Source organism: Erythranthe guttata, chromosome 8 (genome assembly GCF_056151865.1).
Source record: "Erythranthe guttata isolate IM_541 chromosome 8, IM_541, whole genome shotgun sequence".
NCBI lineage: Eukaryota > Viridiplantae > Streptophyta > Magnoliopsida > Lamiales > Phrymaceae > Erythranthe > Erythranthe guttata.
The window spans coordinates 8,687,338-8,710,478 of NC_142540.1; the positions used below are offsets into that span (position 1 = coordinate 8,687,338).

At 37.1% G+C, this 23,141-nt stretch overlaps 1 protein-coding gene, 1 long non-coding RNA gene and 1 pseudogene across 2 annotated transcripts; 1 reads left to right on the top strand and 2 right to left on the bottom strand.

The window, feature by feature from the left end:
* Positions 1–919: 919 nt before the first annotated feature.
* LOC148768460 (uncharacterized) lies at positions 920–1,351 on the bottom strand. Its single transcript, XM_088821221.1, has 2 exons — positions 1,202–1,351; positions 920–1,087 (listed from the first exon to the last, which is right to left on the bottom strand). The coding sequence occupies exons 1-2, from the start codon at positions 1,349–1,351 to the stop codon at positions 920–922; spliced, it is 318 nt and encodes a 105-aa protein (XP_088677347.1).
* A 3,949-nt stretch (positions 1,352–5,300) lies between these two features.
* Positions 5,301–11,134, bottom strand: LOC105951135 (uncharacterized; annotated as a pseudogene).
* Positions 11,135–12,593: 1,459 nt separating this feature from the next.
* Positions 12,594–16,134, top strand: LOC148768461 (uncharacterized). Its single transcript, XR_016033107.1, has 2 exons — positions 12,594–13,404; positions 15,926–16,134. It is a non-coding gene; the product is annotated as an uncharacterized LOC148768461 (long non-coding RNA).
* The last annotated feature ends 7,007 nt before the right edge of the window (positions 16,135–23,141 follow it).

The following is a 23,141-nucleotide window of genomic DNA, read 5'->3' on the forward strand; positions in this document are numbered from 1 at the left end:
TTATAGTAACTAGTAACCGAACCCGTGCGTTGCACGGAGTTACATATTATAATGAAATCACACAACAAAAACACAGTTATTAAATCGAAGTAATAAACTACAAATTGTCACAAATAGAATGCACATTTGCTGCTTTACACTTAAAAAATATTCATATAAAAAAACACTTAAAAATCGCACTTTAACCGCTCAGAAAATGTCTGCAATTCACCGGTACCCAAGAGATCACTGCAGATTAACAATTCCCAATAGTATCATATATGAGTTCAAATAACAAAAAAAAAAGTTATTGAAAGGAAAAATACGAAACAAATTTACGGAAAACAATAACCTTTGATATTGTGTGACAATTCGATCTGAGAGGCACTGCATTCATTTTAATATATTGCATCTTCACACTTTGCAAAACAATAAGAACACACTATGCATAGTTGAATATAAGGCTTGCATAAGAAGTAATGTGAAAAACTGTAAATTAAAATTACCTTAAATTTTGAAATGCATCTTTATAAACAACGTTTGTTGTATTTTTTGAAGTATTTCCTTCTTTGTCAACTATAAGTATTTTCAAACATTTTCGGCTGGTAACCTAGAAATAGCTGCATACAGTTGTCCGTGAGAGAAAACAGGCTTCAAGAATAATCCAACATTTTAGAGAGATTGACCTTGGCTATTGTCATAGTGAAGGAAAGAACAATGGGAAATTGCCCCCTCAAAAAGTGAAACGGAATTCTACTGTCTGACAGTGTTAACGACAGTCTTGGAATGAAGACCTTCTGTCCGACATTAGAGCTTGATATTATTTTTTCTTCCAAAACGCGATTTCCCAACCGAGTAATGGTCAATCTTGTACCATTACACAACCTATTGGACATGTCTATATACCTCAATAACATAACATGGACACATCTCTCCAGCTTTAATTCAATTCATGGTTTGGCAGACTTGAAGATGTAATGGTATTCAAAAGCTCTGGAATATAAATGTCATGATGTGAGTCGACACTCTCATTCGCCGTACATGGACTATCGAAATTAAGATAGACTCTTTCCTCCACCGGAACCAAAGACATCATGTAATCGTTCACCTGCTCAACAATTTCATTTGTAGGTGCCAATATAGCTTTGTACGTATTCAGAATCCATGATATTAACGAGCAAATTTGGGTAAGTTTCTTCGGTAATAGACGCTAAATGGTTACCTGATGATTTTTTATGAGAAAATCATCAGGTATCTCAATGTCCATAACTCCATCATTGTCATCACCATTAGTACCATCGCCTATACTTAACACCCAACCTGAGAAGTTCTTCAATTCGTCACAATTAGAATTTGTTGAAGGAAACCTCATATTTTTTGTTAATGTTAACACTTCACAATGCCGCCACAAAGGTGAGGAACGTATGCTCGTTGACACAACTTGTTGTACCTTTTCATCAGATATGAATTTATTTTTTGTACCTTTTCATCAGATATGGATTATAAAGCACCACAAATTTATTATCAACATCATTTTTTCCTCTTTAGACTACCCTGCCCATTATCCCTTCTTTTGCACAGTGGATAACCGTCTTTATCATTAGATGTTCGATGATTGAATTTTTTGGGGAAGTGCCTTGTACATTTCCCATCCTCCATGCATGAAGCAGTTGGATTAAATACACGACATTGACTATGGATCATAAAAGAACTAACAGAACTATGAAGCACAATATCTTCATTTTCATTAGGTATTTAAGCAGATATTATCTTGTCGATATCTTTTGGATTTGGGTATTTGGAGTCAGGATGTAAAAAGATAAGTATATGAGCATGCGACAGTCCTAGATTCTGAAATTCTATTGTGTGCATAACTCCATACAAAAATATAAAACTCATATTAATAATTAAGTAAATGCAGGAAATCTTGCTCCTGTAATATCAATACAATACAATAGTCATAATTTTCCGACAAATTCGTAGTCATGAGATATAATAATTATTTTTACAATGATCATACTTAAAAAACATGTGAAAATTCCACAATGAGGTATAATGATAATCGGATTTTGTAAAGTTGTGATTGACCAAGAACCCATCCAATTTATCAGCATTATGAATTCCACAAAACACGATTAATTATGTTGCCATTGCCCACTTATAAAAAGAAAAAAAAACCATTCAACGTATAATTAAAAGACGAATGATAAAAGTTGATTATAAAATTTGCTTTTAGATAAAAGTGTAGTAATTATAATGATTATCAAAACACAATCATTTTTACCCCATATCTTGAAGAACTACATTAAATAGTTTATTGGTTCTTCCGTTGATGGCTATCTCCTTTGTTGGATTTGTCTCGACCACATGCCCAATTACATCTAACAAACAATCAATTGATTGATATTACTATAACCGAATGAAAAAAATAAGAGATGGGAAATTGAAATTTTACGTATAATCATCTTTGTTATTGTTCTGAATTTCTTTAAACTCCATAAAGTCAAAGCTAACAGTAGGAATTTCTTCAGCACCGAATGATGTGATGATGATTGATCCAATACTAGTAATTTTTTCCGATGGGAAGTAATTCAAGCTTCCAACTGTTTGCATTTTAACAATGAAGTTACATAACATGTATGTTTTTCCTTCTTCCAGTATAACTTTGAATATATTCATTTGTTTCCTTTTAATGCTGCCATGTACCTTGCCACCTTGCCATAAGTGTGTATATATATATATATATATATATATGAGCAACACTAAATAAATGATCTGCAGACGTAATTAAAAAAAATAATGAACAAATAACGTTTTGCATATTCCCTTGGAATCCATGAGCAGCATGTCAAGACTAACCATTTCATCTTTGTTGTCGTAATGTGCAACAAACCACATCAACATTATTCATACAACTCCTGCAAATTTTATATACAAAATTCTTAGTGACTATAAAATTAAAGATGCATTTGTGGTGTTAATATATTATATTAATCAAATTATATTATATTACGTACAATATGATTTTATATGGCCATATATGAATATTCATATATTATATAAATATGCATATAATATTTTTTAGAAAGCTCTTTGATGTTTTATGCAATAAAATCTAATTAAACGAAAAAAATATAAAAGAAATCAAAGTCTGTTAATAAATTTTATAAGTCGTTGGACAATAATAAATGGAGAAAGGAAAATGGATATTTGATGTATGTTGGCTAAGAAAACATTAAAATTGCACTAATCGGTCATGAAAATATAACAGTAAGAAAACACACTTCAATTGTATGTTTAAGAAAACAATTTATAAAAAAAAACAAATCTAACTGCGTAAATTCTACAGACCCAACCCCAATTGAGATTATCAAAATCTAGTGCGTATTGATGCGCCACCATTGCTTGTACACATTCTCGGTGCATTGTGGTGATATTATAATCCATGCAACGCACCAAGTCGGACGTTATCACTCGCTCCAGACGGTGGTCACAATATATGCAGGTTAAAAAGAACCCGTTCTGATACGAACCCCGTAGAACTTGTTACGGGATCCAATAATCTTATGCGGAAGCAAGAACGGAACGTCCAAAAAATAAAGGATTCGATTGGCGGAATTCGGAATATTGACCCCGTAGCTATAGAGAGCTAGAAACCAATATTATCAAGGTGGAAGTATTGACCCCGTGATTATAATGAATCAGAAACCAATACTATAGTGCTAAGAATAATTCACAAGAATCCACTCGCAAAATATCCCGAAGAGTTGTTGAAGAACAACGAAGGAGAATTTTAATCTCTGAAAATAATACTTAAAAAACGTCCAAAATAAAAATGACCTAAAACAACCTATTTATAAGTGTCAAAGAGACCTAAACTAACAAGGAAAATAAATTCTAACTTATCTATTATAAGGAAATAATGAAATAAACTAAATCTAGTCCAAATCGGACTCTAAATAACTAGAAATAAATTGTCCAATAATAAAATACGAAAATTAATAATAATCATCTTTTCCAAGTCACGTCTTCTTCGGCTGGATGACTAGACGGGCTCAAGTCCTTGAGCTCGGCTTGCTTCACAATCTGGCCCGATAATTCGCTCCAATTAAGCTCAGCTGGGATCGAACTAGACTTCGTCAATTCTTCCTTTTGGAGCTCGTGTGCTGCTAAGTTAAGCATGGCTGCTTCAATGCGCTTGGCCCGAGCTCGGGTAATCGGTCCTCTTGGCACATGCAGCTTGTCCAAGTCATCAACTCCTTCATCCAGCTCAGCACTAGCTTGCGTAATTGGATGGATCGTATCATCCTCCCCCTCTTGAAAATGATTCGTCCTCGAATCTGAACCTACATCAAACGGAGATAGGTCAGAAACATTAAATGTCAAACTAACTTGATACTCACTTGGAAGGTCGATCTTATAGGCATTATCGTTAATCTTTTCCAGCACTTGGAAAGGTCCATCTCCTCGTGGCTTAAGTTTTGAACTCCGCTGATTGGGAAACCTTTCCTTTCGAAAATGAACCCAAACCCAATCTCTTTGCTGAAAGATAAGGTGCTTTCGCCCCTTATTAGCTCGGTTCGCAACTTGGTCATTCCTTCTCACAATGTGCTCGCGTGCTTCTTCATGGATTTTCTTCTCTAACTCAGCCTTACGGTTCCCATCTAGACTAGAAATCTCATTAACAGGTAAAGGCAACAAATCCAAAGGAGTTAGGGGATTAAAACCATAAACAATCTCAAAAGGTGAAAACTTTGTAGAAGAATGCACAGATCTATTATACGCGAACTCAATAAAAGGAATGCATTCCTCCCATGACTTTAGGTTTCTTTTAAGAACAGCTCGCAATAACATACCTAAAGTTCGATTAACTACCTCGGTTTGACCATCGGTTTGTGGATGACAAGAAGTAGAAAAGAGTAAAGTCGTACCTAACTTACCCCACAAAACACGCCAAAAATGACTAAGGAATTTAACATCCCTATCACTAACAATAGTACGAGGTACCCCATGCAATTGCACTACTTCGCTAAAGAATAAATTTGCTACATGCGTAGCATCATCAGTTTTATGACATGGAATGAAGTGTGCCATTTTAGAAAAATGATCTACCACAACAAAAACAACATCTCGACCTTTACTAGACCTCGGCAACCCTAAAACAAAATCCATTGATACATCGGTCCAAGGGTGAGTAGGAACAGGTAATGGCATATATAATCCATGTGGTTTAACCCTATATTTAGCTCGCCTACATATTTGACACTTCGAACAAATCCTCTCAACATCTCGCTTCATACGCGACCAAAAGAAATGTTCTTTTAAAATATCTAATGTTTTAGAAACACCAAAATGTCCCATTAAACCACCTCCATGTGATTCTCGCACAAGTAATTCACGAAGCGAACAATTAGGCATGCAAAGTTTGTTTTCCCTAAACAAATAATCATCATGCTTGTAGAATTTTTCAAAAGTTCCTTTTTGACATGCAGCAAATATAGTAGCAAAATCATGATCGTTCACATACAGCTCCTTAACATGCTCAAAACCTAAGAATTTAGAACTAAGGGTTGACACGAGAACATACCTGCGAGATAGTGCATCAGCTACGACATTATCTTTACCTTGTTTGTACTGTATCACAAAAGGAAACATCTTGATAAACTCCACCCACCGAGCATGTCTTCGGTTCAGCTTGCCTTGGCCCTTAAGATGCTTTAGCGATTCGTGATCTGTGTGTATAACGAATTCCTTAGACCACAAGTAATGTTGCCAAGTCTCCAAAGCTCGCACCAACGCGTAGAGCTCTTTGTCATAGGTCGAGTATTTCTAGGCTGCGCCATTGAGCTTCTCGCTGAAATAAGCGATAGGTCGCTTGTCTTGCATAAGAACTGCACCAATACCAATTCCAGAAGCATCACATTCGATTTCAAAAGTTTTAGAAAAGTCTAGTAAAAGTAATAAAGGAGCGGAACTTAGCTTATCTTTCAAAGTGTGAAATGCATTCTCTTGCGCCTCGCCCCACTTGAAGCCAACCTCCTTCTTGATCACCTCGGTCAAAGGTGCTGCAATTGTGCTGAAGTTCGGTACAAATCTCCTATAGAATCCCGCTAGGCCATGGAAGCTTCGCAGCTCGGATGCGTTCTTGGGTGTTGGCCATTCACGAATTGCCTTAACCTTTTCCTTGTCCACTTCAACGCCCCTAGAACTCACAACAAAACCAAGGAAAACTATCCTATCTAGGCAGAAATCACATTTCTTTAAATTAGCGTATAATTGTTCTCGCCGTAAGGACTCCAAGACACACCTCAAATGCTCAACATGACCATGCAAATTATTGCTATATACTAAGATATCATCAAAGTAAACAACAACAAACTTTCCTATGTAAGATCGCAAAACATGATTCATAAGTCGCATAAACGTACTTGGTGCATTAGTTAAACCAAAAGGCATCACTAACCATTCATACAATCCATGCTTAGTTTTAAATGCAGTTTTCCACTCATCTCCCTCTTTCATGCGAATTTGGTGATAACCACTTTTCAAATCAATTTTTGAGAAGATAATGGAACCATGTAGTTCATCTAACATGTCATCTAATCGAGGAATGGGGTGTCCATACTTTACCGTAATTTTGTTGATGGCTCGACAATCAACACACATTCTCCAACTCCCATCCTTCTTTGGTACTAGTAAAACCGGCACTGCACAAGGACTCATGCTTTCTCGAACATGTCCTTTAGCTAACAGGTCGTCCACTTGCCGTTGTAACTCCTTCGTCTCCTCGGGACTACTTCGGTAAGCTGGTCTATTTGGAATTTGGGACCCTTGAATAAAATCAATTTGGTGCTCGATCTCTCGAATTGGTGGCAACCCCGTTGGCATCTCGTCCGGAAAGACATCATCAAACTCCTGCAAAAGAGAAATAACAATACTAGGCAAAGAAGAATTAAGGTTAGCATTAGAAAAATAGGACTCTCTAAACACTAACAACATCATTGTTCTTTCACCCTTACATGCACTCTTAATCTCTCTTTCTTTTGCATAAAAGCTCACTTTTCTCTCATCTCTCTTTATTAAGTCTGCACTCTCTTCTTTTTCTTTTCTCACTTCGGCTAAACTCTCTTGTTTTACCTCTCCACTACTACTAACACGTTCATTCTCATTTTGTTTTGAACTTGCAGCAATGGACTTCTTAATATGATTTTGCTACTCAAACACCTGACGAGGTGGTAAAGGTGCAAGTGTGATTCGCCTGCCATCCTTAGTAAAAGTGTAGCGATTTTTGTAACCATCATGGACGGTTTGTCGATCAAATTGCCAAGGTCGCCCAAGTAAGATATGACTTGCTTGCATGGGCACAACATCGCACATCACCTCATCTTTGTATTGTCCAATACTAAAGGAAATCAGTACTTGTTTCGTCACTCTCAACTCGCCACTTTCATTCAGCCACTGAAGTTTGTAAGGTCTCGGATGTTTGGTGACTTGCAACCCTAGCTTGTCTACCATTAGCTTGCTCGCTACATTCACGCAACTTCCTCCATCAATTATCAATCCACATACTCGGTTTTGAACATGGCAGTGTGTATAGAAGATGTTCTCTCGCTGTATTACATCACCATCTTCTTCAGCTTGCACGTGAAGAGTTCGAAGTACAACAAGTGCGAGTCCATCAACAGCTTGTATCACGTCACCTTCAATAGGTGCTGTTTTTGAAGCTGACTCTTCCTCTTCCTCGGACTCCAGCTCGCCATTATCCAATAAAATCATAGCTCGCCGGTTAGGGCAGTCCATGGCAATATGACCTGCTCCATGACATCTATGGCATTTAATATCACGTGTACGTTGTGGTTGTGACGAATTACTACCTCTCTCAAGTGGTGCTCGGCTGATTGGATTTTCATTGGAATGTGTTGTTGTCGATTTCTCCTCGGGTTTCGAAGTAGGATTCCATCGCGGTTTCCAGCTTGCTACCTCGGCTCGAGCTGTAGTTCTCCCTCCTCGCTTAAGCTGCCTCTCAACTTTCATGGCCATATGAACGACCTCCTCAATCTCAACGTAGTGCTGCAACTCCACTACATTAGCGATCTCGCGGTTCAGCCCGCAAATAAATCTTGCCATCGTGGCCTCTCGATCCTCCTCAACATTGGCTCAAATCATTGCAATCTCCATCTCCTTATGGTACTCCTCGACTGATTTAGTACCTTGCTTCAAGCTTTGCAATTTCAGATGTAAGTCTCTATAATAATGTGAGGGCACGAACCTCCGTCTCATAAGTGCCTTCATAGACTCCCAATCGACAATTGGTGGTTCGCCGGTTCTACGTCTAGTCACTACCAATTGATCCCACCAAATGATAGCATAATCGGTGAACGCTACAGCTGCAAGCTTCACCTTCTTTTCCTCGGAATAATTGTGGCAATCGAAAACGAGCTCAACCTTTCTTTCCCATTCTATGTATGCCTCGGGATCACTCTTCACTTGGAAAGACGGTATACTCAATTTGATAGAGCTGAGGTTTCGATCAACTTCATCTCTTTCTCGTCCCACATTACCTCGCCTTGGTATGTCAAATCTGCCACCTCTGTTCCCTCGTCCTCTATGCCATCGTCTAGAAGTATTAGACTCTGCCTCAGACTCCTCATCGAAGAATTGTTCATCGAACTCCAATTCGTCACGTTGGCGTACAACAGGTTGACGAATAGGTGGCCGCAGTTGTGGCGCCGGTGCAGGTCTTACCCTACTAAACTCATCGATTTGATTTTGCATCCTTTGAAGGGTTATATGCAGACGTTGGAAGTGCTGCTCCGTGGTTTCTCCCTTTTCATCACCACTCCCATTCCTTGACATGATGTTTGAACTACAAAATATTGTTAAAGAAAAAACAAAAAAGATTTCCCTCACCACTCCCTCACGTGTATCACTCAATATGATGTTCACTCAATTCACTCGTGTTTCACACAATTAGGCTTTTACCCTCTTTTGATCTCACACTCTCTTGCCTTTTTCCACTCGTAAACTCCCTTCGAAGTTCTAAAGAAACTAATCAAGAAAATTTTAAGTGAATTTTCGTTTTTTTATTCATAGCAAAATAGTATTTTATCAATTCAGAAATTATGTGGAGGCAAATAAAAGGAATTTCGAATTTAGTGGTAAAAGGAAACAAAAGGAATAGGAAACAAAGAAACAACGTGGGATTGAATTAGGAGAAAGGTAGACAAGGAAACAAGAAATTCAAGAAGTTGTCCAAGTCTATTAAAACTCTATTAGTGTTGCCCAAATCTATTAAAACTCCTTACAAAGAATTTTCCTTGGTTGGATTTCGAATTTTGCTTCTTTTTCTTCTTTTTTTTTTGTTTTTTTTTTGTTTTTTTTTGCTGTATCCGGTTTTTCTAAGATTTTTCGGATATTTTTTTTTTTTTTTTTTTTACTAACAAACCCTAACGTGGGCTGCAAGTAACTTTAAAGAAAAGCAAAATTCGAATTCTTTTTTTTTTTTTTTTACGAAGACTCTAGACAACACAATTCAAGAAAAGATGAGATAGAGAAAACACGAATAATCGAAGAACGAAAACAAAACAAAGACACGAAAAAAAAAAGGATAGGTGAAACCTTTTCTTGGAAATTGGCTCTGGTTACCAACTGATACGAACCCCGTAGAACTTGTTACGGGACCCAATAATCTTATGCGGAAGCAAGAACGGAATGTCCAAAAAATAAAGGATTCGATTGGCGGAATTCGGAATATTGACCCCGTAGCTATAGAGAGCTAGAAACCAATATTATCAAGGTGGAAGTATTGACCCCGTGATTATAATGAATCAGAAACCAATACTATAGTGCTAAGAATAATTCACAAGAATCCACTCGCAAAATATCCCGAAGAGTTGTTGAAGAACAACGAAGGAGAATTTTAATCTCTCAAAATAATACTTAAAAAACGTCCAAAATAAAAATGACCTAACACAACCTATTTATAAGTGTCAAAGAGACCTAAACTAACAAGGAAAATAAATCCTAACTTATCTATTATAAGGAAATAATGAAATAAACTAAATCTAGTCCAAATCGGACTCTAAATAACTAGAAATAAATTGTCCAATAATAAAATACGAAAATTAATAATAATCATCTTTTCCAAGTCACGTCTTCTTCGGCTGGATGACTAGACGGGCTCAAGTCCTTGAGCTCGGCTTACTTCACAATCTGGCCCGATAATTCGCTCCAATTAAGCTCAGCTGGGATCGAACTAAACTTCGTCAATTCTTCCTTTTGGAGCTCGTGTGCTACTAAGTTAAGCATGGCTGCTTCAATGCGCTTGGCCCGAGCTCGGGTAATCGGTCCTCTTGGCACATGCAGCTCATCCAAGTCATCAACTCCTTCATCCAGCTCAGCACTAGCTCGCGTAATTGGATGGATCGTATCACGTTCGCTGAGATTTCCTACTAAATGACCAACTCCGTGAGAAATTTGATTCAAATTCTTCTTTCATAAATATTAATGGATTGTACTTGTAACAGTCCGCATGTTCATAAGCATTTATATATGATTATATTGAACATATAGTAAATACGAATATACGTGCATTTCATGAATCGAGTAGCAATTTATACGCTCTCTATGTGTTTATGTGATTTAGATACATTATAGTATTTTTAGAAGTAGGCATTATTATTAATTGAGTAGTTGATTCTAATTATGTGATTTAATGAATTATGTGCTTTAGTTCATGGATTTTAATGATGTGCTTTAGTTGATAACTAGTACTTCACCCGTGCGTTGCACGGGGTATTCATCGTAAAAATAAATATTTGGTTTTAAAAAAATTATTGATATAGTAAGATCAATGATATGCAATACAAAGTAGTAAGTAGAAAAGTAAAAGAAAATAAAAAATATATTCCGTATTGTGTAAGTAATGAATACCAGTACCAGTACCAGTATCAATATCAATATCATTACCGTTCCGATTACGATTACTATTACCATTACCATTACTATTACCAATACTATTTACATTACCATAACCATGACCATTACTATTGCAGTTACCATCACCAATACCAATACTATTACCATTGCCATTATCATTATCAATACCAATACCAATGCCTATAGCAATACCAATCATTATCATTACCATTACCATTACTAATCCTAATACTAATACTAATATGATAATAATACTATTACTATTAGTGTTAGTAATCCTAATGTTATTGATAATCATAATCCTGGTATTAACTCTAATCTTAATTCTAATACTAATCTCAATCATAGTTCTAATCCAAATTGTAATCTTAATGACAATATTAGTCTTAATCTTAATACTAATTCTAATCCTTATAGAAATGCAAATATGCTAATTCTAACTTAATACCAATCTTTTTATGCTAATGTTAATGGTAATGCAAATCCTAATTCTAATTATTATTCTAATCATAATACTGATCTTAATACTAATTCTAATCATAATGCTAATCCTAATACTAATATTCATACTAATATTAATTCTAATATGCTAATGCTAATACTAATATACTAATGCTACTACTAATAGTCTAATATTATTACTAATATTAATTAGCTAATGCTAATATTAGTATACAAATGCTAATGCAAATACTAATACTAATACTAATACTAATATACTAATATACTAATACCAATGCATACCAATATCAATATCAATACCAATACCAATACCAATACCAATACCAATACCAATACCAATACCAATACCAATACCAATACCAATATTAGTACAATTATTAATACCAATACCAATACTAATATCAATATCAATACCAATATCAATACAATCACCAATTTCAATACTATTACCGATACCAATACCAATATAATATCAATACCAATACATATACTAATATCAATACCATTATCAATACCATCATCGTTACCATTACCATTACCATTACCATTACCATTACCATGACAATTACCATGACAATTTTCGTTATTACCGTTACTATTACCATTACCATCACCAATACCAATATCATTAGCATTACCACTTCCATTATCATTACCATTACCAATACTAACATCAATCCAATACCAATACCAATATTGATACCAATATCAACCATTACCATTATTACCATTACCATTACTAATAGTAATATACTAATATTAAGACTAATCTGATAATAATACTATAACTATTAGTAATTCTAATGATAATCCTAATCATAGTATTAACACTAATCATAATCCTAACACTAATGTTAATGCTAACCCTAATTGTAATCCTAATACTAATTTCAATCATAATTTTAATCCTAATTATAATCATTCTCCTAATCCTAATGGTAATGCTAATATGAATTCTAATATTAATTCTACTTATAATCCTAATTCTAATAATGACACGAATCATAATTCTAATCATTATAGAAATGCAAATATGCTAATGCTAACACTAATTTTAATATTATTCCTAATATGATAATGCTAATGTTAATGTTAATGCTAAAATTAATACTAATTTTCAATAATAATTCTAATCATAATACTAATACTAATATGCATCATTATCATAATGCTAATATTCATACTAATATGCATACTAATATGAACATATAGTAAATACGAATATACGTGCATTTCATGAATCGAGTAGCAATTTATACGCTCTCTATGTGTTTATGTGATTTAGATACATTATAGTATTTTTAGAAGTAGGCATTATTATTAATTGAGTAGTTGATTCTAATTATGTGATTTAATGAATTATGTGCTTTAGTCCATGGATTTTAATGATGTGCTTTAGTTGATAATTAATCTATTAGGATAATATGAGATTTAATAAGTTGTGACATGATAACTAATTTCTATTTGGCCTCATATTGAATTTATGTGAATTATATGGGTTAATGCTAATAATTAATAGTTATGTGACCGTATGTTTTGTGTGTGTGAATTATTCCCTAAGTGTATTAATTACTAAAGACTCCCCTCTTCTCTTCTATATTGCTAAGGAGCCCCCAATGTATTTTTCTCCCAAATTGCTAATAAAACCCCAATGTCTTTTATATTGCAAATAAGGGCCTCATCTCCCCTATAAATAAACCCCTCCTCTTCACATTTTCTTCACACCAAAACATCAGCCAAAAGGCCCTCTCCTCTCCCTCTCCTCTCCCTCTCCATCGAGCAAAAACAGCCCCAAAGAAGAATTCTCTTCTTCAATTCTATCACCCCATCAAAGCCCCTCTCTTCAATTCCTCTCCAAGAGAAACTCCCTCCTCTTCAATTCTGCTAAAAGTCTTCAAGAAACAGCCCCTTCACATCCTTCAAACTCAGCCCCAAAGCCATCCAAGAACATCCAAGCCAAACCCGCCGAAAATCCACCGAGCCTTTGGTTTTCTTACTCCTTCATCTTCGATTTCTTGCTCTTGGGTAAGGACCTTGTTCTTTACTGAAATAATAACTTAATTAATATAAATTATATGGGTTTTAATGAATTTCATGTTTGAGGTTTTAATTTTGAGCTTTAGAAGATAAAGTTCTTGATGAACACTACTTGAATTTCAGTTTCGTAGCTTCTGATTGTATTGCATGTCTCATCGGGAAATCCCTAAGATAAAATTATGAAATTTTATGGTAGTCTAGAACATTCGGTTAGCTTCATTTTGATATAAATTATGCATAAATCGGATTTGTATTGAGTGAGTTATGAACCTTTTTCTGAATCTGCACAGTTTTGGAGTCATCCACGAGTTATGTGTTGAATACTGTTTTATACTAATCTTATTGAGTTTATTCCACTTGAATATGATTATAAACTTATGAAACTGACTTTCCACAAAAGTTTGTAGTGTTTAAGTAAAGATATGAATTAATTGGTATTTTTAAAGTTAGTGGATCTGTTCTGAGATTCTGCTTGTGTTACTGCACTAAATTGATTATATCTCTTACATCTATGAGTTTCTTCATAAACTGTTTTAACCCTATACACTAGACTTAGATATGAACATGTGTTCCAAATTTCATCAGCTTTGGATCTACGATTTAGGAGATATGAATTTCTGAAGTTATAGTGCCTAAACTGCCAGATCTATTTTGATCAAAGATGTAGATATAGATCACTAATGAAATTTCAGGTTTTCAGTCTCGGAGTTTACTGCATGTTTCACAGATTCCCTGTTTTCCTAAAATCATGAAAGTTTATGGGTAACTAGATCTCTCGGTTATCTTTAATTTGATATATTTTAATCATCAAAAGAATTTCAGATGATTAAGATATGAATTATTTACTAAACCTGCACAGTTTGTGAGTCAGCTGAGGATTTGCTTTTAAAATCGATGTTTTCCTAGTTTGATTTCCTTGATTCCACTTGGAATATATTTATAACTTATAAAACCAATTTTCTGCAAAGGTTTACAGTGCTTTAACAAAAGGGTGATTTATTGGGTATTTTTAAAGTGGTTGGTTTTGTTTCTGAAAGTGTGACCATACTACTGTATTGTTTTACTTATTTCTCTTAGGCTACTGCTTGTCTTCGAAAACTGTTTTAAAGGAGTCTTTTTCACTGATATACGAGTATTGTGTTAAAGTTTCAGAATTTTTGTAGTTATGGGCTAAGAGAAATGTATTTTTGAAGTTAAAGTGTCAAAACTGTCCGATTTTCCTATGAGTAAACTACTTGAATCAAAAGGTCCTTTGTGAGCATGGTTTAAACTCTTGAGGCATAACTTAACATAATAGTTGAACATAGATGAAGTTTTCCATGAGTATTGAGCTACATCTAAGAAATATTCTTAGACTAATCTATGATTAGAATAATAAGTTGTTCTTTGAACTTGCTATGTGCTAGTACTTATGATGAATTAGATCTCCCGATGATTCTTTAAATAAGAAGCGTTGAATTTCATTATGTGTATTTGAATTATGTGATTTACTCTTGTGAGGTATAAGTATGTATATGTATAAGTATATTTATATGTATATCGATAGTTTAGACCTATGATGTTATAGGCGTACTCCCCTCGGGTTGAGGAAACTTGTAACCCATAGTTATAAATTAGAGTATATACGTATATGTATAAGTATATAAATACGGATAAGTGCCTACGTGTATATACGTGTAAAAGTATGTGTCTTTATTACTAATGTTTAATCTATATGTGCGTACTATATCCTCGGAAATTACTTCCGGATTATGTGATTTGATTCCTTCGAATTACGTGAATGATATAATTGGAATATTTATCGTGTTGCTATTAAGATCTTTGACTTGCGTGCATTCATCGAGTCATTAATTGGTATTGCATGGTCTACTATAGAAGAGTCAAAATTGTAACGTTGCTACGGTTGAATAGACACGGGATACGGGGGGCCGGTATCCCAACAACAGTTACTATAGAACAACAGGGTGGTTAGCTCCCACCGAATGACCGGGCTCAGCATAACGTCTATTGCCGATACTTACGTTAGGGATCCCAACAAGTGCATACTTGCATACGAAATATTTTGAAAGAAAAATGGTTTTATAAAGAGTTTTGGAAAGGGGCTTTCGTTCTAAAAAGGGGAATTTCGTGGGAAGGGATATTTTGTACAAGACAAGTTCCAAAATGAACTAAGAAATGATTTCTAAAGGAAAACGAATTCCCACATGATTTTCAAAGTGAATTTCAAATGGCTTTCAAAGAAAAACCAGACTTTTTATTAAGTGCTCATGTGTGAAGTTGTATGTTTAGTTAATTGTGGCGTGATTATATGTCGTGATTAACGTCGATGAAATACTATAACATAATACAATTATGACGTAAAAGCCTTAGACAGAAAAGAACATAGACAGGGACTTTAGGACTCCCATAGGTCGTGAGTGACACGTTGAGAGAGGCGTGAGTTCGTCAGGCCAACGTCCTTACTGAGCCAGTGGTTGGGCTCATGCTTTTATTTATATTCCCTTTTCAGGTTGTCGTAACAACTAGGAGGCCGGCGGAGTGGAGTTCGAGGAATCGCTAGCCTTGGTGCCTTGACTGTTTTACCCGAATTTTTACCACGTCAACGATTTCTAAAATATCTAGCCAAGATATCGATTTTTAATTTTTGTACTCTGATTGGGAACCCAGTCTATGAAACGGGGGTATCTTAAATAAAGTTTATTTCCTTCCGCTGTCTTACGAGTGTTTTCTAAACCCCGGTAATGTTTTATGTGGATTATTCCGCCACCTTGAGATTTCTTTCAAAATCCCTTTCATGTTATGGTACACTCTCTATGAAAAATCTTATTTCTGATTGTGGGTTAGATTTGAAGTAAAGGGAAATGGTTCTAAAATTTTAAAGTGGTTTTTCTCAAAGTTCAAATTTGTTCCAAAAGATTTTAATAAAGTCTGTGTTTTCTAAAATTTCTTTTAAATCATTGAGGGTGCTACAGTACTGTAGTGAAATCATATTCAACGCAAGGTTTCCTGCGAAGACTTTGGAACACCAATTTGTCAAGCAATACGACTAACGTTGCAACAATTGTTGTGCCTCCAACATTAACAGATAGTAACCTGTGAAGTGATAAAACATAATGAGTTTACAAAAAAAAATGGCATAATATGTTTATGAAAACGAAAAATACCATGGTCAACCAAACAATGAAAGAGATGAACATTATGTGAAGGCATATGATTGACATATAAGGAGTCATTGTGAACGGAAATTATGCATGAGTTGTACAAGAAAATCGAAATCGTTAGCAACTATTATGTGATGAGAAATTTAAACATATGATATAAAACAAATCTAAATATATAATTGTATTGTTTACCTACTTACGTTGAAAAATGTTGGTGAGGAAGAAGAAGACAAACATACTTTTAAATGAGCAAGAAGAAGACATTTGGAATTTTTTTTTGTGATTTTTGGTGGAGTTCTCGTGAGTTTAAATAGAACAATGAAATTGGTAATGGGGTTGAGATCATGATGTAATAACTTCTACCATGACGAGTTAGTGGGTGGTTAGAGTGGAGAAGGGAAACAAACTAGAAACGCGGTATATGCAAATATAGGGAATTAGGGTTTAAATTAGAAATTTATTAATTTACAAAATTACCGCTATGTTTAGGTCTAGGTTTTAGTTCAAAATATCTTTTTTTTTTTATATATATAAGATTATCAACTATCTTCTAAAGTTTGTTGCATTTTTACATTGTTGCCTTTAGTGTCAAGTTTGAAGATTTTTTTTTTTTGGATTCCATGGAATTTTTCTTATAAAATATCAAATTTACCCCCTCATAATTGTAATAGCATTATCTCATCAGGGTGTAATTGTAATGTTTTTCTTGAAACAAAATGACTATTCTGTACCAACTGTTGTGTAAGAGTTTGTGTAATTTTCATCATTTAACACGTTGATTGTATACTTTTGAGCGTTTGACCATATGCGTATTTTATTTGATTTGTTACGTCTCCATCCGTTATTTAGCTGGCTTTGTCTAGGGTCCGAGAAGGCTGTACTTCTCGGACTTCTCGGACCGTAACTAACAAATAAAAATGCGCCACGTAGGATTATGATGCGATCCGGCGTAGCTCGCGCACGCCCAAACCGAACCCGCGTTACACCGACTAAACTAGCAGGCTTTGGGCTTCTTTTGTTTATTTAATATGCTTTATTTTAATTGCTTTATTTTATTTAGTATTTCAATTAAGTTAAATTCCTAATAGGATAAATATTAGTTATTAGTCTTCTAATAGGATTAGTATTACTTTGAGTTATTTAAATAGATGGAACCGTAGGTTTATTTTTCAGTTTTTAATAATAAAGTTTTCTTAGTTTTTCTTGCAATTCTTGCGTAGAAAATCTTCGGTGCCAAAGCGATCGTATCAATTGGTATCTAGAGCGAGGTTACGATAACATCAACGCTCCGCTTATAACATGGCGACGAATCGGGAACGTTTCGATCGACTTGAAAATTCCGTTCAAGAACTCCAGGCGTCTATGCAACAGATGTTGGAGCGAGGTCACGATCGCCGTAATCCCAAGGGAAGGGGGCGCGCGGGGTCACCACTACCATCGGATTATTCGTCCGATGAGAGTAGCGAAGAAAGCCAAGGCTCTAACGCATCAGTTAAGAGCCACGCGTCAGGCCGTAGCGACAAAGCAAGACGACGAAACTCTTTTAGAATGGATTTTCCAAGGTTTTCGGGAGACGAGCCTCGAACCTGGTTGAATCGCGCAAAGCAATACTTCATAGGAAACAATGTCCACGGGCGTAAGAAGATTGTATTGGCCTCGTACAACCTAGAAGGGGATGCGAATCAGTGGTGGCAATGGTTTGAGCGCACCAAACGAGACCACCGAATTTCATGGAAGCAATTTGAAAAGGGGGTATTGTTACGATTCGATCATGGGGACTACGAGAACCCGAATGAGGCTATTTGCAAGTTGAGACAGAAAGGCGGGTTCCGCGAATTTTTGGGGGAATTTGAGCGACTAATGAACTGCTTGTCGGAGTGGCCGGAAGAGGCCTTGATGGGGGCGTTCATGGCAGGGCTCAAGGAAGAAATAGCAGGGGAGGTACGGATATTTAAACCCAGGGATTTGCAAGCTGCTATGGAGTTGGCTAAAAGGAAGGATGAACAACTTCAAACAACCAAGAGGTGGGGAGGATCAAGTCGCACGGTGCCAAAACCCCAACCTGCAATAACAAACGCAGGAACCACTACACGAAACCCTATCCCAGGAGGAGCCCGAAAAATATCGTGGGACGAGATGCAATCCCGTCGGGAAAAGAACTTGTGCTACAATTGCGATGAGAAGTACGTGCCAGGCCATCGTTGTAAGATAGCACAAGCACTACTCATCGAAGGGGACGTAGTAATAGAACCAGAGGAAGAAAAACAAGAAATGGAACCACATGTTTCATTAAATGCAGTGAGTGGAGAAATTGCGGGAAAATCGATGCGAGTATCGGGAGAAATTAATTGTTCAGCGGTGGAGGTCTTAATCGACAACGGGGCCAGTCTTAATTTTATTAATCCAGAAATTGCCCAACAACTACAGCTTCAAGCAACGCCGATCAAGACACTAGGGGTCCGAGTGGCTAATGGCGCAAGGTTGGAGTCTCGGGAAAAATATGAAGACGTAAAAGTGAAGTTAGAGGGTTTTGAATTCACCGTAACGTTATTCGCCATACCTATCATGGGAGCAGACGTAGTCTTGGGAATTCAGTGGCTGGAACGACTTGGACCAATATGGTCGGATTACGGACCAATGATTATGAGATTCAAGGCAAACAATCAGGACGTCACACTGCACGGACGGACAAAAAAATAATGTAGTCGACTTGGTTGATGCAAATTGTGTCGTAAACGATTGGACAGCAGGAGGTACACTATACGTTCTTTCATCGGGATTAGAAGAAAAAAAGTGGGATGAAGCAGAATATGACGGAGAAAAAAATATACAAGGATTGCTTAATGAGTTCAGCGACGTGTTTGAAGAGCCGAAATCATTACCTCCGTCTCGTGATTTTGATCACCGAATCCGCTTGGTTGACGAATCCAAAGTGGTGAATGTAGCGCCGTATCGATATGCCCACTATCAAAAAAATGAAATCGAAAAACAAGTGGGCGAATTGCTTCAATCTGGGTTAATCAGGCCGAGCACAAGCCCTTTTTCATCACCAGTGTTACTAGTTCGAAAAAAGGATGGTTCTTGGCGATTTTGCACTGACTATCGACGCTTAAATGATGCTACTATAAAAGACCGATTCCCTATTCCAACGGTAGACGATATGTTGGACGAACTCCATGGCTCACAAATCTTTAGCAAGCTCGACCTCCGAGCAGGCTATCACCAAGTGAGAGTACACCCCGATGACGTGCATAAGACAGCATTCCGGGCACATAATGGGCACTACGAATACCTGGTTATGCCTTTTGGGCTTTGCAACGCACCGTCAACGTTTCAGGCCGCTATGAATGAGGCATTCCGGCCACACTTAAGGAAATTTATTTTGGTTTTTTTCGACGATATTCTGATTTACAGTAAGACATGTGAAGAGCACGTGGGCCACTTGCGAACGACACTGCAAATACTACGACAAGAAAAGTTTTATGTAAAAGCTAGTAAGTGTTGTTTTGGGAGGCACCAGGTTGAGTACTTGGGCCATTGGATTTCAGGTGAAGGGGTGCGAGTGGACGATGAGAAGATTCGAGCCATGGTAGAATGGCCGCAGCCACGCTCAGTACGAGCATTGAGAGGATTTTTGGGGTTAACCGGCTACTACCGTAAATTTGTACGTGATTACGGGTCAATAGCTAGACCACTCACGAACTTGCTTAAGAAGGGAGGGTTTGAGTGGAACGAGGTAGCCGACGAGGCCTTTCAAAGGTTAAAACAAGCAATGGTGAGCACGCCCGTCCTAGCTCTTCCGAATTTTGGCGAGGAATTCACCATTGAGACCGATGCTTCCGGTGAAGGGATCGGAGCTGTTTTGAGTCAGCAAGGGCGTCCCATTGCGTTCTTAAGCAAAGGGCTGGGGGCAACAAAGAAAGCTTGGTCTACATACGAGAAAGAAATGCTAGCCATTCTCGAAGCCGTCCGGAGCTGGCGCCCTTACCTTTTAGGACGCAAGTTTAAAATATGCACGGACCACAAGAGTTTGAGATGCCTACTTGAGCAGCGTATAACAACGCCGGAACAACAAAAATGGATTGCTAAGCTCCTTGGGTTTGACTACGAGATAATATATAAACCGGGAAGGGAGAACAATGCAGCGGATGCATTATCAAGACGTGAGCATGACGACGTCGTTGCGGGGGTGTTACAACCATCGGGACTCGAACTAGCAGCAATTACTAGCCCCACTTGGGCAATTTGGAGTGAGATTGAAGCAGCTACAAGGGCTGATCCGAAATTGACAGAAATCAAAAAATGTTTGAATGAGGACCCGGTGGCAATGAAGGGGTTTTCGGAGAAAAGAGGTTGTATATGGTTGCGAGGAAAGGTCGTAGTCCCAGAAGTAATTCCCTTACGTGAGCGAATATTGAAGGAATTCCATTGTACACTTTCTGCGGGACATTCAGGAGAGTTGCGAACGTTTCGACGACTTGCTCAAGTATTCTGGTGGGCTGGCATTCGGAGGGACGTACGTCGATTCGTGCGAGAGTGCGACATTTGCCAACAAAACAAATCCGACTCGCGCAAACCAGCGGGATTGCTTCAACCGTTGCCTATGCCAGAGAAGGTTTGGACCGATATTAGCATGGATTTCATAGAGGGTTTACCACGCTCAGGGGGAAGGGACACAATTTTTGTGGTAGTTGATCGTTTGTCGAAATACGCACACTTTCTCACCTTAGCTCATCCCTATTCGGCCAAGGACGTGGCACATGCTTTTATCCGTGGAGTTGTCAAGTTGCATGGCCTCCCAACATCGATAGTATCCGATCGCGACAAGATTTTCTTGAGCTCATTTTGGCGTGAATTGTTTCGTTTACAAGGGACTGATCTAAGGACTAGTACTGCTTACCACCCCGAATCCGATGGCCAAACGGAGGTTGTAAATAGAAGTTTGGAGCAGTATCTTCGTTGCTTTGTGAGTGCACAACCCAAACAATGGGAGAAATTTTTAGCATGGGCCGAATACTGGTACAACACTTCGTTCCATCAATCAATTGGTATGACCCCATTTGAAGCGGTATATGGGCGCCCGCCGCCGCCATTGGTACACTATACACCAGGTTCAGCCGCCGTGCACGAAGTGGATCAAACGCTCCGGTCTAGGGATGAAATACTCAAGGAGCTCCGTAGCAACTTAGCGGCTGCTCGTAATAGAATGAAACAGGTAGCCGACCGCCACCGACGCGACGAGGAGTTCGAAATTGGGGATTGGGTCTATCTTAAACTACAGCCGTTCCGTCAACATTCGTTGTTTCGACGCGTTTATCAGAAGCTAGCAAGTCGCTTTTACGGACCTTTTCGCGTGCTAGAACGCATTGGCTCAGTTGCCTATCGCTTGGAGCTGCCGACGGATGCTCGAATACACCCCGTTTTCCACGTATCGTTGTTAAGGCGGAAGTTAGGCGAACATACATCGGCTGTCCCAACATTGCCGCCGTACTCAACTGCAAGTGAACCCATGGTAGAACCGGAGAAAGTACTAGCTCGTCGGAAAGTAATGAAAAGAGGTGGCGAGGTGCATGAGGTGTTGGTCAAATGGAGCTCGTTGGAGGAGGAAGAGGCGACCTGGGAAGCTGAAGGCGAGTTGAAGAAGAGGTTCCCAGCCTTTCCGCTTGAGGACAATGCGGTTTCCGAAGGAGTGGGGAATGATGCGATCCGGCGTAGCTCGCGCACGCCCAAACCGAACCCGCGTTACACCGACTAAACTAGCAGGCTTTGGGCTTCTTTTGTTTATTTAATATGCTTTATTTTAATTGCTTTATTTTATTTAGTATTTCAATTAAGTTAAATTCCTAATAGGATAAATATTAGTTATTAGTCTTCTAATAGGATTAGTATTACTTTGAGTTATTTAAATAGATGGAACCGTAGGTTTATTTTTCAGTTTTTAATAATAAAGTTTTCTTAGTTTTTCTTGCAATTCTTGCGTAGAAAATCTTCGGTGCCAAAGCGATCGTATCAGATTAGTACGTACTTAGTAAAAAAGAGTACGAACCCAGTAAAATTACATAAAACTCCTTTCAATTAAACTTAAATGTAATTAAAAAATTCATAAAGCTTATTTTTAAAATTAGTACTTTATAAATTTAATTACAAATCAACAAATAAAAATTATATAAAAATAAACAATAATTCTTACTTCTAATCGACTAAATTGTAAATTATTAATTTTTCTTCGTCAGAAACCCGCTTGTTCTTCTTCTTCGTCTATCTCCACCAAATTTTTTCCGTCCTAATTCGACCGCAAATTATTATATTTTCTTCATCAGAACCCTTGTTCATCTTCTTCAGAACCCCTCGTTGTTGTTCTTCTTCTATCTCCACCAAATTTTTTCCGTCCTAATTCGACCGCAAAGAAGTAAAGAATAGCCACTTACATTGACTGTAAAAGAATCTGCCTCGAAGTAATTTCTCTTTTTCTTATCTACTTAAAATGTTTAGGCTCTGATTGGTTCATAGAAAATGCTAGGTAAAAAGTTGAAAAATATAAATAATTTGTTTTTCCTGTTTGGT

What these genes read in the sequence shown, in the direction of transcription:
- LOC148768460 (XM_088821221.1), bottom strand. Translation starts at nt 1,351, where the DNA reads ATGAGGTTTCCTTCAACAAATTCTAATTGTGACGAATTGAAGAACTTC. An exon ending in TTCTCATAAAAAATCATCAG is followed by an intron (nt 1,088 to 1,201) that starts GTAACCATTTAG and finishes ATTGTTGAGCAG; the next exon opens with GTGAACGATTACATGATGTC.